Source organism: Nannospalax galili, unplaced genomic scaffold, assembly GCF_000622305.1.
Source record: "Nannospalax galili isolate Female #2095 unplaced genomic scaffold, S.galili_v1.0 scaffold568, whole genome shotgun sequence".
In the NCBI taxonomy this organism is placed as follows: domain Eukaryota; kingdom Metazoa; phylum Chordata; class Mammalia; order Rodentia; family Spalacidae; genus Nannospalax; species Nannospalax galili.
Window position 1 is genome coordinate 3,050,065 of NW_008359441.1, and position 13,291 is coordinate 3,063,355.

At 46.0% G+C, this 13,291-nt stretch overlaps 1 protein-coding gene across 2 annotated transcripts in view; it reads left to right on the forward strand.

Moving 5' to 3' along the window:
- The window catches only part of Fa2h (fatty acid 2-hydroxylase), a 69,849-nt gene that overhangs the window by 46,121 nt on the left and 10,437 nt on the right, over positions 1 to 13,291 (forward strand). For both annotated transcript variants that reach the window (XM_008822971.1, XM_008822970.1), the window contains exons 3-4: positions 5,406 to 5,548; positions 6,177 to 6,283. In XM_008822971.1, the coding sequence (XP_008821193.1) occupies positions 5,406 to 5,548; positions 6,177 to 6,283 (250 nt within the window). The remainder of the gene's footprint in view (positions 1 to 5,405; positions 5,549 to 6,176; positions 6,284 to 13,291) is intronic.

Sequence of the window (13,291 nt, forward strand, 5' to 3'; positions counted from 1 at the left end):
CTCATGGGTCTCAATATATTTATCCCTAACATAGGGAGACGGTCCGTGGGCCTGCATTTCTGTACCTGTATAAACAACTCACTTTACTCTCCTGGAAAGCAGGACAGAGGCCCTATGGTAGAATTAGAGACTTTGGCCCCTGATGATGAGAGGGATTTTTGAAGGAGGCAGAAGCAAAGTCTTCAATGACTCTCCCTGGGTACCAAGGAGGGCTACCTCAGGAAGATGCAGTGTGGGATAGATATGGGCGGACCATAAGCAGCCTTGGTACTAACGCTAGACACCAAGCCTGTCAATGTAGTCAGGCCATCAGGGCCTACTGGTCTACACAGGAAGTGACTGAAATCATGTGTACAAATCACAAATCACATGAGTAACAGGACATCAAAGAGCAGACCCTTTGCTGGAGAGCTGTGTTCCTGACACAGCTGTAAACATCTCTTCAGCAGTCAGGTTCCAGCCTTCTGTGTCTGCTCTGTCCTTTTGTCCTGTTTCCATCACAGTGGAGTATGAAATTCAGGCTGGAATGTCCACATGCTGCTCACATTTTGACACATTTCTTCCTGTGCCTCAACTGAATTAAACATATGTTTTTATTTATTACTTTTATTTTATGTGTATGAGTATTTTGCTTTCACATATGTAAGTGTACCACATGTGTGCAGTGCCCAGAAGACCAGAAGAGGGCATTGCAATTTCTGGAACTGTAGCTACAGATGGTTGTAAGCTACCATGTGGGTGCTGGAACTGAACCCAAGTCCTCAGGAAGAGCAGCAAATGCTCTTAATCGCTGAGCCACTTCTCCAGCCCTGAATTACACTTATAAATCTATGTTACTTTCTGCTTGCTTTACAAAATAAGGATAAAACAGATCAAAGTAAAAAGTTGCCCAAACAGTTAGATAGAAGGGGTTCACTTGGCCACACCTCTGTGTAGTGTCTATAAATGGTTGTTTTTTTCTTTTTTTATTGTGTTTACTTTGGGGGTGGGGCAGGACATGCATGTCACAGCATTAGTGTGGAATGCAGAAGACAACTTGCAGGAGGCAGTTCTCTCTTCCACTGTGTGGGTCCCAGGGATCAAATTCAGGCCATCGGGCTTGGCAACAAGTGCCTTAACCTGCTCAACAGGTTAACCTGTTGAGCCATCTCAACAGCCCTAGATGGTTGTTTTCTTAAAATAGCTAAGTCTATGGGGCTGGAGAGATGGCTCAGCATTTAAGAGCACTGGCTGCCCTTGCAGAGGCCCTGTGTTCAATTCCCAGAACCCACATGGCAGCTAACAACTGTCTATAACTTTAGTTCCAAGGGATCCAATACCCTCTTCTGTCCTCCACGGCATTGTACGACACGGTGCACTTACATACATACAGGCATATCTAAAAACAGATAGGATAATATAGAATGTTTTGAAATAATTACTATAAGGCTGGTGAGATGGCATAGTGGGTAAAGGTTCCTGCCGCCAAGCCTGACAACCTGAGTTCAATCCCCAGGACCCATGTGGTAGAAAGAGAGAACTGACTCCCACAAGTTGTCCTCTGACTTTCATATATGTATGGCATGCGCCCACACACATATATGTGCATACAACATAAAACGTAAAAATTTTTAAATAAGCTGAGTGTGGTGGCGCACGCCTTTAATCCCAGCACTCGGGAGATAGAGGCAGGCAGATCTCTGTGAGTTCAGGGCCAGCCTGGTCTACATAGTGCGTTCCAGGAGAGCTGGGGCTACAGGGAGACTCTATCCCAAAAAGACCAAAAAATTTTTTTTAAATAAAAACAAAATAATGTAAACAAGAAAAGAAAGAAATAATAGAAACCAGCAAGAAAATAAACCAGCATTAAACATAAACAGTCTTGGGCTGGAAAGATGGTTCAGTGGGTAAAGTGCTTGCTGCATAAGCATGAGGACCTGAGTTCAGATCCCCAGAACTCATGTAAAGTGGGATGCAGTACTTGCATGTCTGTGATCCTGGCACTCTTTTGGTAGGATGCAAGGCAGAGACAGGAGACTTCCCGGGAGCTCATGGGCCAACCAGTGAACAAGAAGCGACCCTACTTTAAATAAGGTAGAAGGCAAAGACTGACAACCAAGGCTGTCCTCTGATTTCTACACACATGCCATGCATCCACACTCATACAAACATGCACGCACATACACATCATACACACAAAGGTTTAAAAAGAAAAATGTAAACAAACTAAACATTTCAATGAAAAGGTAGACATTGTCTGGCTAGACAGAAAGCAAGATCTGTGTTATCTGCAAGCAATGCACTATTTTATTTTATCTTGGGTTTCTTGAGACAGGTTATGTAGCCCTGTCTAGCCTAGAACTCACTACATAGACCAGGCTGGCCTCAAACTTGTGGCAACCCTCCTGTCTCTACCTTCTGAATAATGGGATTATAGGCACACATCACCACAGCCAGCTAACAGATGCATTTCCAGTAAAAACACATGTACAGATTAAAAGAGCAAAAAAAAAGTTAAGCATATGCAAACAAAGCTTCAAGAGCTAGTGTGGTTCTGTTAATATCAAGGTGAAAGGATTGGGAATTTAACTCTACTGGAGGCCCTAGGTAGGATACCCAGTATCCCTCTAAAGTTAATCAAAGTGGACTTCAGGACAAGGAGCACTACCTGGACTGAGATAACTATTTCCTCACAGTCAGGGGGCCACTCATCAAGATCTAACAGGGCAACCAGCCCTGTTACCAGCCTCAGTTCCTCCATCTGCAAATGAGATTAATTATAGTATCTGACCAGTTGGGGAATAGGAAGAAATGAGTGAAGGGCTTAAGCTATGTAGAGTATTTACAGGTATGGTTGCTATATAGCACATGCTCAGTGTTATCTCTGTGTTGTTGAGGCTGGGGCAAAACTTTAAGCTCTCAGGTGATCCTGACCCAGCTCCTTCAAGGGCGAGGGCTGCTGCAAGATAAGGTGTAGACACAGTTTTCTAGAAGGTTCTTCTCATTTGTTTTCCCTTGTGGTGGTGGTGGTGTAGGGTGTGCATGAATGTGCATTTGGAGACCTAGGATGACACATCACTGAACCCATCTGCTGCTAGAACCAAGAAATGAGATTAAGGAGGCTGGGGTTAGGAAGGGAGTAGCAACCAGGTAAAATGTGGACCTCTTGCCCTGGTCACAAAAACAAGAATGCCTAGTGGCTTTGCTTGCCTGCTCCAGGACCCACCCACCCAGAGGCTGGGAACACATGAAGGCTGGTTCCTGGGAGACCTATGGGACTGAGCCAGCTTTGGCAAGGAGGCCTGTGCAGGGGTGAGAGGGCAGGTTCTCAGAATCCCAGCAGGATCTCCCTCCAAGGCTCGCACCCTCCACTTGCAGCACTTGCTTCTTCCTCTCCTTCCCTTGTCCCTCACTGCCACCCCTCCCACCTGCAGTAGCCACCTTTCTTGTACTGAAAGTTGATCTCTTGTATCGGACATACTCTGATTGTAGATTGTGGGGATATCAGCTTCACAGACCAAAGAAGTGAGAGCCTCTGAGAGATAAGGACACTGGCCCTGAATCTCACAGCTGATAAATGGCAAGATCAGGCTTTCAAGGTGGTCCCCTGATGCCAGATTCATTGTCCTTTACTGTTTGGAATCCAGATTCATCTTATTCAATAGGCTAAGTCATCAGAAATCGTCGAGTACGTCACTAACCAGAAGAAGTGTGGCCTCCAAACGTTTTTGCTCTGCATTCCCATGAGTAAAACATTTGAGCACATTTTTCATCATGTGTTCATGTTAACCTCTATAAAGTATTTTCATATGCTAATGTATTTTGTACTCTGTGCATTAGAACACATTTAGATATGATTTAAAGATTATGTATCATGATTTTATATATATATCATATTATATGATATTTAGAGGGTCTCTGAGCTTCTGTCTGGGGATTAGCCTTGAGTATTGTTGTGATATGCATACCAATTGGGAAATGAGGACAACTGACTGTTCGGATGAAGGACCAAGTCCTGGATCTGAACAGAGTATCCTATTAAACCTTCAGCATAGGACCAGTGAGATGGTTCAACTGGTAAAGGCACTTGCTACATGGTAGTCCTCAGAACACATATGGTGGAAGGGGAGAACCAACTCCTGAAAGTTGCCCTCTACTTCACATGTGCTGTGGCACATGTGCATATGTATATACACATACACACACATAAACAAAATAATAAATAAATTAATTAATTAATTAATTAAAATAAATAAACTACAAAGGAGCCCTCAGCAAATTTCTTTCTGCATCCACAGAGTGTCAAGGTACCACACAGGCTACAGTCATTCTCCACTCCACATCTGTACCCACATTCCCTTGGTTGTTTCCCCTGTCTTCCTAGCCAAACCTTCAGTGTTGATGAACAAACCCAGATCCTATTCAAAGCCTTCCTTTCTTAACCTGGACCTGGGCAGATATTTGTATCAATCCTCTTGCCTCTACAGCTCAGCTTCCCTGAATCAGCACCAAACTGTCTTGCTTGGCATGCCTCTTCCTGAATACCCTATGCTGTTCTAGCTTATAGCTGAGGAAGTGGGGCTCAGAAAGATCATGTAATTTCTCCAAAGTCAAATAGTGTGAGTGAGTCAGGATTTGAACGCCAAACTGATTCCAAGGTCTCTGCTTTGATTAAGCACTAAGCTATATGAAACAAAGGTGGTCTCTTACATGCCTGTGATTTCATACACATGAATTAAATGTTAAGAAAATTATTGAATGAACCCAGGCACATGCCTTTAATCCCAGCACTTGGGAGGCAGAAGCAGGTGGATCTCTATGAGTTCCGGGCCAGCTGGGGCTATAGGGAAACCCTGTCTCAAAAAGGCCAAAAAAAAAAAAAGACAGAAAGAAAATTGTTGAATGAATGATTATTTGAATGAATGAGTGAATGAATGAATTATCCATGTCAATATCAAGAAGAAAGCCCATGGTAGAGGAGAAAGGATCTACTTCATTTCTGATGCAGAATGTATTGGCTTCTATATGTAAAGAATCTATCATGGCTGAATCTGGGCTCTTAAATACCATCACCAGGATTTTGCCTATCTAGCTCTTGGTTTGGCCATCTTCTGAGCTGTCTGAACTATCAATCAGGCTCTGCTAGCAACTCCAGGCTCACACTCTGCCAATTTAGCAATTCTAGTGGGAAGAACATATATCTGATGACTCTGCCCTAGATTAAGTCAAGGGCCTGTTCTGAATCCCACAGCCAGGGGCTGTAATGGGCAGTGTGGTCAGGTCTGGATTCCCCCCAAAGCAAAAGGGTGGGTGGCTCCATACAGACCATGTGAGCTGAGATGGAGCTAGAGAATAGGAAGCTGTAACTGGATTTGGAAATGGATGTCAGAAGTATGAATACCAAGGGTCCACCTTGTCTTTTACAGGACCTGGTGGACTGGCAGAAGCCTCTCCTGTGGCAGGTGGGCTACTTGGGGGAGAAGTATGATGAGTGGGTGCACCAGCCAGTGACCAGGCCCATCCGCCTCTTCCACTCAGACCTCATCGAGGCCCTCTCCAAAACTGTCTGGTGAGCATTTTGTAGGGCCTGAGATGGGCAGTCCCTCTTTTCTGATAATGCTGATAATGCCAGTCAGATACAGAAAGGGAAGGGGCAATTGAGTCCCTCCCTAAAATACCAGGATGTACTATAAGCTCTTGGGGAGAGATGGACAGGTTGCAGCCATAGCAATTCTGGCACATCAGTATGTCTCCTATATGGGTGACATCCTACTGTGTAACTGGAAACCACTTTAAATGCTGCATCTGCTGTATTCTAGATTCCTAGGTGGTATTAACAGCTAATGTCCATGAGAACAATTTTGCCTGCAATTAGTTCCTTCTGCCGCAAGAGGTCAGTGTCTCTTCAGCTGCACAAAGTCAGCTACATGGGCTGCGTGATTTTTTTTTTCTGCACATGATATTTCAAGAGACAGACAGATAGACTCACGGCTTCTCTTTTCTCTTCCCCTGCTCCCCACATCAGTGTCCCTGTGACCACAGGTCTCCACATACTTTCTGCCTGTGCCTTGACGCAGTGCCACCTTGCGTGCCTGCCCCATAGTTCAAGATGTGTGCTTCTAGAGATGCTGGACCCTGTTGCCCCCCTCTCCTCCTTTCATACATATGTCTCTCTAATCCTGATGGCCCTCCTGCAGGTACAGTGTCCCCATCATCTGGGTGCCCCTGGTGATGTACCTCAGCTGGTCCTACTACCAAACCCTCGCCCGGGACAACATCCGACTCTTCACATCTTTCACAACAGGTAATAAAAGGTTTCTTCCTGACTTTCTCCCACGGAACTTGAAGGCTGGAGACCTGTGTTCTCTTGGATCCTGAGTTTCTAGGTGCATAGAAACCCAAACTACAACAGAAACACTTCAAAGTGGCGGCGGGGAGGATTTGAATGAGCTACACATAAGCAGAAACTAAACAAGGTCATTTTGCCAGATTCCACAGCAATAAAATGACAAGAGACTAGAGTTTAAGAACAGATAATGTGAGCTGGAGAGAATGCTCAGTGGTTAAGAACACACAGCATTCTTGCAAAGGACTTGAGCTCAGTTCCCAGCACAGTTACCATATTGGGTGGTACACAACTACATATAACTCCAGCTCAAAGGGATCTGACACACATACATACATACATACATACATACATACATAGACACAATTAAAAATAAGAATAAATCTCTAAAAAAAAGAAAAAAGAGCATACTACTCACCTATAATCTCAGCCTTGGGATCATTACAAGTTTGAGGCCAGCCTGATATACACAGGCATTTCCAGGTCAGCCAAGGCTACTAATGAGACCCTGTCCTCAATTCAAATAACAGAGAATGTATGGCCTGGGATTCCTTGTTGAGAAACTGAAGACTGGACATGGTAGTGCACACCTGTAATTCTAGAATGCTGGGAGCAAAGGTCAGGAAAGCACTGCAAGCTGGAGGCTGGCCCAATCTATCTACATAGCAAGTCCAAGGCCAGCCAGGGCTACATAGTGAGACCCTATCTCAAAAGGCAAAGGTGTATGGGGATTGGTCTGGGATCACATCACAGATTAATGCAAAACTTGGGAGAGAAAGATCTGTAAGTATCAAAGAGTGTCTCCAAGGCAAAGGGCCATGCAGCAGAACCGTGGTCTCGGAATGACACCTGATCCTCTCTAATGAGTTCTTAGCATGTGCTTTCCAGGGACAGCCTTGAGTCCTTCCAACAGCCCCCCAGGAAAGGCACTATCATTATCTCCTCTCAGGGTTGAGGAAGTGTCATTTCAGAATGCATATACATGTCAAAACATCACAGAGTACAAAATAAGTACATACAATGTTTGCCATGTTTTTTTCGAAAAAACACTTTTATTTTACTTATTATTTTATGTGTATGCTTGCAATGCCCGCAGAGGACAGAAGAGGCTGTCGGATACCCTGGGACTGGAGTTATAGACAGCTGTTGGCTGCCATGTGGGTGCTGGGATTTGAACCCAGGTCTTCTGCAAGAACAACCAGTGTTCTTAACTGCTGAGCCATCTCATCTCTCCAGCCCCTGCCATGTTTTTTTAATTAATTAAACCTAGAGCTGAGGAAGGAGCTAGGGAGATAGCTCAGTTGGTAAAGTGCTTGCTGCACCAGCATGAGGATCAGAGTTCAAACCCCAGGACTCACATAAACAGCCAACAGCCAGAGTTGTAATCCCAGAGCTCAGGAGGCAGAGACAGGTGTATCCCCAGGGTTCACTGGCTGGCCAGCCTAGCCTAATTGTCTATCCCAGGTCCCAGTACAAGACCCCATCTCAAAAACAAAGTAGATGGCTTCTGAGGAAAGACACCCAAGATTGTCTTCTGGCTTCCACGTGCATGTACACACATCTACAAATACTTGTATACCACACACACACACACACACACACACACACACACACACACATGGTCTAGGATGTAATATCCAACTTTCCCCCCAACTTCTAGTTAGGGGACAGAGAGAGGGTTTGAAATGGGGCATTTATTCAAAGAGCCCATGGGATGAAGTCTCTAGGGGTGGCCACTCTACTATCCTGTCCCACAAACTTACTGCCTACCTCAGCCTCCATACCTCCTGCCCAGGTAGTCTGCCTGGCATCTTAGGGAGGCCCTGTGGGTAATGTTTCCATCTCCTGATCACAGCTTATTTCTGTCTCCCTGTGCCAGGCACACATTCCTTCCTCCACACCCAAAGGCTTCTCTTCTTCCTACATCCCCTGGGAGCATCATATCAAGGGCCTCCCACAGCCTTGGGACCCTCATTTTATCCACTTCACCCAAGATAGGGTGGGAGGTGAGCAAACTGTGGTAGAAAGTGTCCCCACAACCCAGGCCAGAGCCCAGAGGGTTACCGTGTTCAACCCACAAGCTTTGGTTACCCTTTTCTGCCCACACTGAATAGCTCAGGCACAGCACAGGGCTTGTTGCTCAGAGGTCTGCTCACTGAATTGACCACTGTCTGCCCAGCACTCCCCTAACAATCACCAACAGTGGCAGGGCCACCAGGGCTGATGGCCAGAGGGGGAAGGGGACGCTAAAGCTTTGGCCCAGGTCCCTCTGCTGGATTCCTCCAGAGATGCCACTCAGTACCAGCTTCAGCTGGATGGGCAGACTGGGTGATGCTGGGGTGAGGAGGCGGGCAGAAGCTTGACCTATAGGAAGGGACTGTTCTGCATGGCAGGGATAGTGATTTGACAGCTCCACAGCACCACAGGCCTCTGCAGATAGCTAGAATGTGCCTGTGTAATAAAGGTCCAGTGTGGCAGGCTGATACGCCTGTGATCACAATGCCAGTGAAAGTGGCATAAGAAACATATTGCCTCATGCCTCCCTCATCCCCCAGCTCACCAGGCAAGGCACAAGCCGCAGGCAGAGCAAAGACCTTACAAAGCAAGGCAAGGGAACCCTCAGTGGGGTCCCCTTGCAGCTGCTAGCCAAAGGATAACCTGGAATATATGCAGAAGAGTTAGGGTACTAAGCAGCACAAGCTAATGGGAGACACCAGTCAAGGTGAAAATTCCTAGATACATGTATGAAGATACTTTGAAAAGTCAGAGGAGTTCTGCAAATTCATGGTGGCCCCCTAGCACACTGGGACTGTCAGAAGGCCAATCCAGCATCCTACATGAAGATGCAGCCTCCAGTGTGATTGTGCTGTGGGAGCTCCAGCAGAGGTCAAGGGCAAAGTCTGTAGGCAGGGAATGCTCCTGTGTGGCCAGAGCTTTGTGACAAGGAAGGGCACTGGTGGCTATGGACAAGGTTGAATCAGAGGAAACACTTTCAACCTTTGAGAGCTTGTGCTGGATAGCTTTAGTGTCAACTTGACACATCTGGGTTGAGGGAGCCTCAATTGGGGAATTTCCTCTATTGGACTGGCCTGTGGCCATGTCTGAGGGGCATCTTGTTGATGAGTGATGTGGGAGGGCCCAGCCCACTGTGGGTGGTGCCACCCCTGGGCAGGTGGGCCTCTGTTGCATAGAAAAGCAGGCTGAGCAGGGGCCAGGGGAGCAAGCCAGTAAGCAGTGTTCCTCCATGGCCTGTGCTCCAGCTCCTGCCTCCAGGTTCCTGCCCTGAGTTCCTACCTTGGGCTCCCTGATGAACTGTGACCCGGGAGATGTAAGATAAATAAACCCTTTCCTCCCCAAGTTGGTAGTGGTCAGAGTATTTTGTCACAGCAATGAAGTACAAACAAAGTCAAAAGACGGGGTCAAAGTAGGAATGTTGTGCTGGAGAGATGGCTCAGCAGTTAAGAGCACTGGCTACTCTTTTGAGGATCCAGGTTTGATTTCCAGCTCCTACATGGTGGTTAACCATCCATAACTCCAGTTACAGGGGATCCGACACCCTCTTCCAACTTCCTTGGGCATTGCATATCATGGGTGTACTTACTACGTACATGCAGGCAATACACTCATACACATAAAATAAATAGTAAACTTTTTAAATTTTTAATTTTTTTTAATTAAAAAATTTAAAAGTAGGAATGTTAGGATATTAATATATAATAATAGATCATTGATTGTATAATTATATACATCATTATATAATCAATTATTACATTACCTCTACCCTAACAACAGCCCTTCAAAATATATCTCACTGTCGAGAAAACTGCAACACTGAGGTGGAACAGAGCCAGGATTGAGCACACATCCAGAAGGCTCTGTAGGAACCCCCAGAATGTCAGCGTTTCCCCTAAAACAGAGTCTCTCACCAACAAGAGCAGATCAGCCAAGGCCAAGCGTCCACTTTTAGTCAAAGGCAGAAAGGCTTTTAGGCAAATGCCTTGTACCAAAGGGAGACATGAAGGCCCCAGCCATGAGAGATGATAGTGATGTCAGACCAGCTTGAAACCTGTCTTGAGAGAGATGGAGTCTGTGGGATCAAATCATGGCAGCATTGCATGCTGGTTCCCCAGTGAGGGGTGATTCCCAGGTACCTAGAGATTCATTTGTCAAAATGGGGTATGGCCTGATTCTGGTTAAAAAGCTGGGGGTTACCCCTCCAGCCCCCTTCCCAGGCTTTCTCCCTTCCTCATCAGCCACCATAGTCATTGGTTCTGGGCCTGCCTACGATGTACAGAAGGCCTGAGCCCTTCAGCAGCACCTCCTTAACTGAACCCGAAGCTGTCTCCCCCGAGTCTGGTCTGCTCTTAGAGTTGCATGGATCAAATCTCATTCAGGCACATTCCCTCACAGGATTTCCTCTATCTGTTTCTGGCCTGACTAGTCTCTGCACCTGCTGTTAAGTACTAGAGACATAAAGAAGAACTCACTCATAAATTTCTTATTTCTGAGTTGAGGGAAAGGCATAAAATGACTCTGCAGTGCATTGTGTTTGAAAGTAGTACAGGCGGACAGAGCAAGAGCCTGCCAGGTGTGAGTGAAGATATCTGCATGTGCCTCACATGTGCGTTGAATCCTCAGAGATAAGGAAGGCAGGGGGACTCCAGGGAAGGAAGCATCTGCAACATTTTACATGTGAGGGGAAAAATAACACAGCATATCTAAGGAGCCACAAGTGGTTTGACAGGTGACAAGTCAAGACTTGAGGGATTTTGACTGTTGGGTTGTGGGGAATGGACTTTGTCCATAGGCTATGAGGCCCCACAGAAGGTTTAACCCTGGAAGGCAGGGGTGGAGGGCTAATACTGCCTGGAGACTAAGTGGTGATAAGGCATCAGGTTTAAGAACAGTGTACTAGTAACCTGGTACATAGCTTTAATCCCAGCACCAGAGAGGCAGAAGCAGGCAGATCTCTGTGAGACAGAGGCCAGCCTGCTCTACATAATGAGTTCTAAGCCAGCTAGGGTTACAAGGAAACCCTGTCTCAAAAAAAAAAGTACACTGACCTGAGATGGATGATGGATGGATAGATGGATGGATTGATCTATTGATTAAAGGCTGGGCAGATGGTGCACACCTGTAATCCTAGCACTGAGTGAGGAGACTGAGTCAGGAGAACTGAAAATTGGAGGCCAGCCTGAGCTACGTATCGAGACCTATTTCAATAATAAATAAATAGCTTAAATGGAGATGATAGGGCTGGAGAGATGGCTCAACAGTTAAAAGCACTGACTGCTCTTGAAGAAGACCTGGGTTCAGTTCCCAGCACCCATTTGGCAGTTAACCATCATCTGTAACTCCAGTTCCGGGGGTCCAATGCCCTCTTCTGACCTCCATGGGCATTGCATGACACAGGTACACTTACATACATGCAGACAATACACTCATACACATAAAATAAATATTTTTCTTAAATAAGTGGAGGGGCTGGAGAGATGGCTCAGCAGTTAAGAACACCGATTGTTCTTGCAGAAGACCCGGGTTCGAATCCCAGCACCCACAGTGCAACTAACAACTGTCCGTAACTCCAGTCCCATGGGATCCGACAGCCTCTTCTGACCTCTGAGGGCATTGCACGACATGGGTGCACTTACCTACATGCAGGCAATACACGCATACACATAAAATAAAAATAATAAATAAAATTTAAAAAAAATAAATAAAATGAATACTCATTCTCCGTCTATAAAAAAATAAGTGGAGATGTTCATATATCATAAAACTAACAATTTTAACTTGAAAGCACAGTGGACTTAGTATACTCACCACCTCTATCTAGTCCCAAAGCCCTCTTATCACCCCAAAAGAAACTCTGTGGCTGTTGAGCAGTGGCTCCCCATCCCTTCTCCCTCCCTGCAGTGACCACCAGTCTGCCTTCTGTGTCCACAAATGCACCTGCTTTGAACATTTCATGGAATCAGATACTCTGTGGCCTTGCCTCTGGTTTTGCTTTGCCAAGAGATCTGGAGTGGAAATGACAGGACTTCGTGGTTTCTGTGAGAAAGAAAGATAACTTGAGCCTGACTCCTTTGGTAGCATATTGGTATCCCCAGAGGAGGGAACCTCAGAGGGGCAGCCTGGAGTGGTGCGGTGAGACCTTTGGCCTGATTTGGGAAGAGTTAACTATGGGAGCCTATGTACACCAGGGGAGACACACAGTAGCAAATAGCCATCTTGAGCTGGCTTGGAGGTGGAAGTCTAGGGGCTGCTAGCATGTGGGTGTGACTGAAATGTATCAAGCAGAGAGGTGGAAGGGTCAATGCTTCAATCATAGGAAGAGGCCTATCTTCCATGATAGAGCCGAAGAAAGGGCATCCAGCCCCACCACTTGACTGGTAATAGGCACACAACTCAAAATATACTAAAATTGTGTGTGTATGTGTGTGTATCTCAGGTCTTACTGTGTAGCCAAAGCTGGCCTTGAACTCATGATCCTTCAGCCTCAGCCTCCCACGTGCTGGAATTACAGACATACAGCACTATGCCAAGCTTAAGAATTATGTATTTTTTAAAATATTTTACTTATTTTTATTTTATGTGTATGTGTATTGCCTGCATGTAGGTAAGTGCACCCACGCCATACAGTGCCCTCAGAGAACAGAAGAGATTGTCAGATCCCCTGAAACTGGAGTTAAGTTATGAACAGTTGTTAGCTGCCATGTGGGTGCTGGAATTCAAACCCGGGTCTTCTGCAAGAGCATTCAGTGTTCTTAATCACTGAGCCATCTCTCCAGCCCCAAGAATTATATTTTAATAAAACTATTTTTTTTTTAGAGAAAGAGCCAGGCATGGTGGCACATGCCTTTAATCCCTGCACTCGGGAGGCAGAGGGAGGCGGATCTCTGTGAGTTCAAGGCCAGCCTGGTCTACATAGTGAGTTCCAGGACAGCTGGGGCTACAGGGAGACCC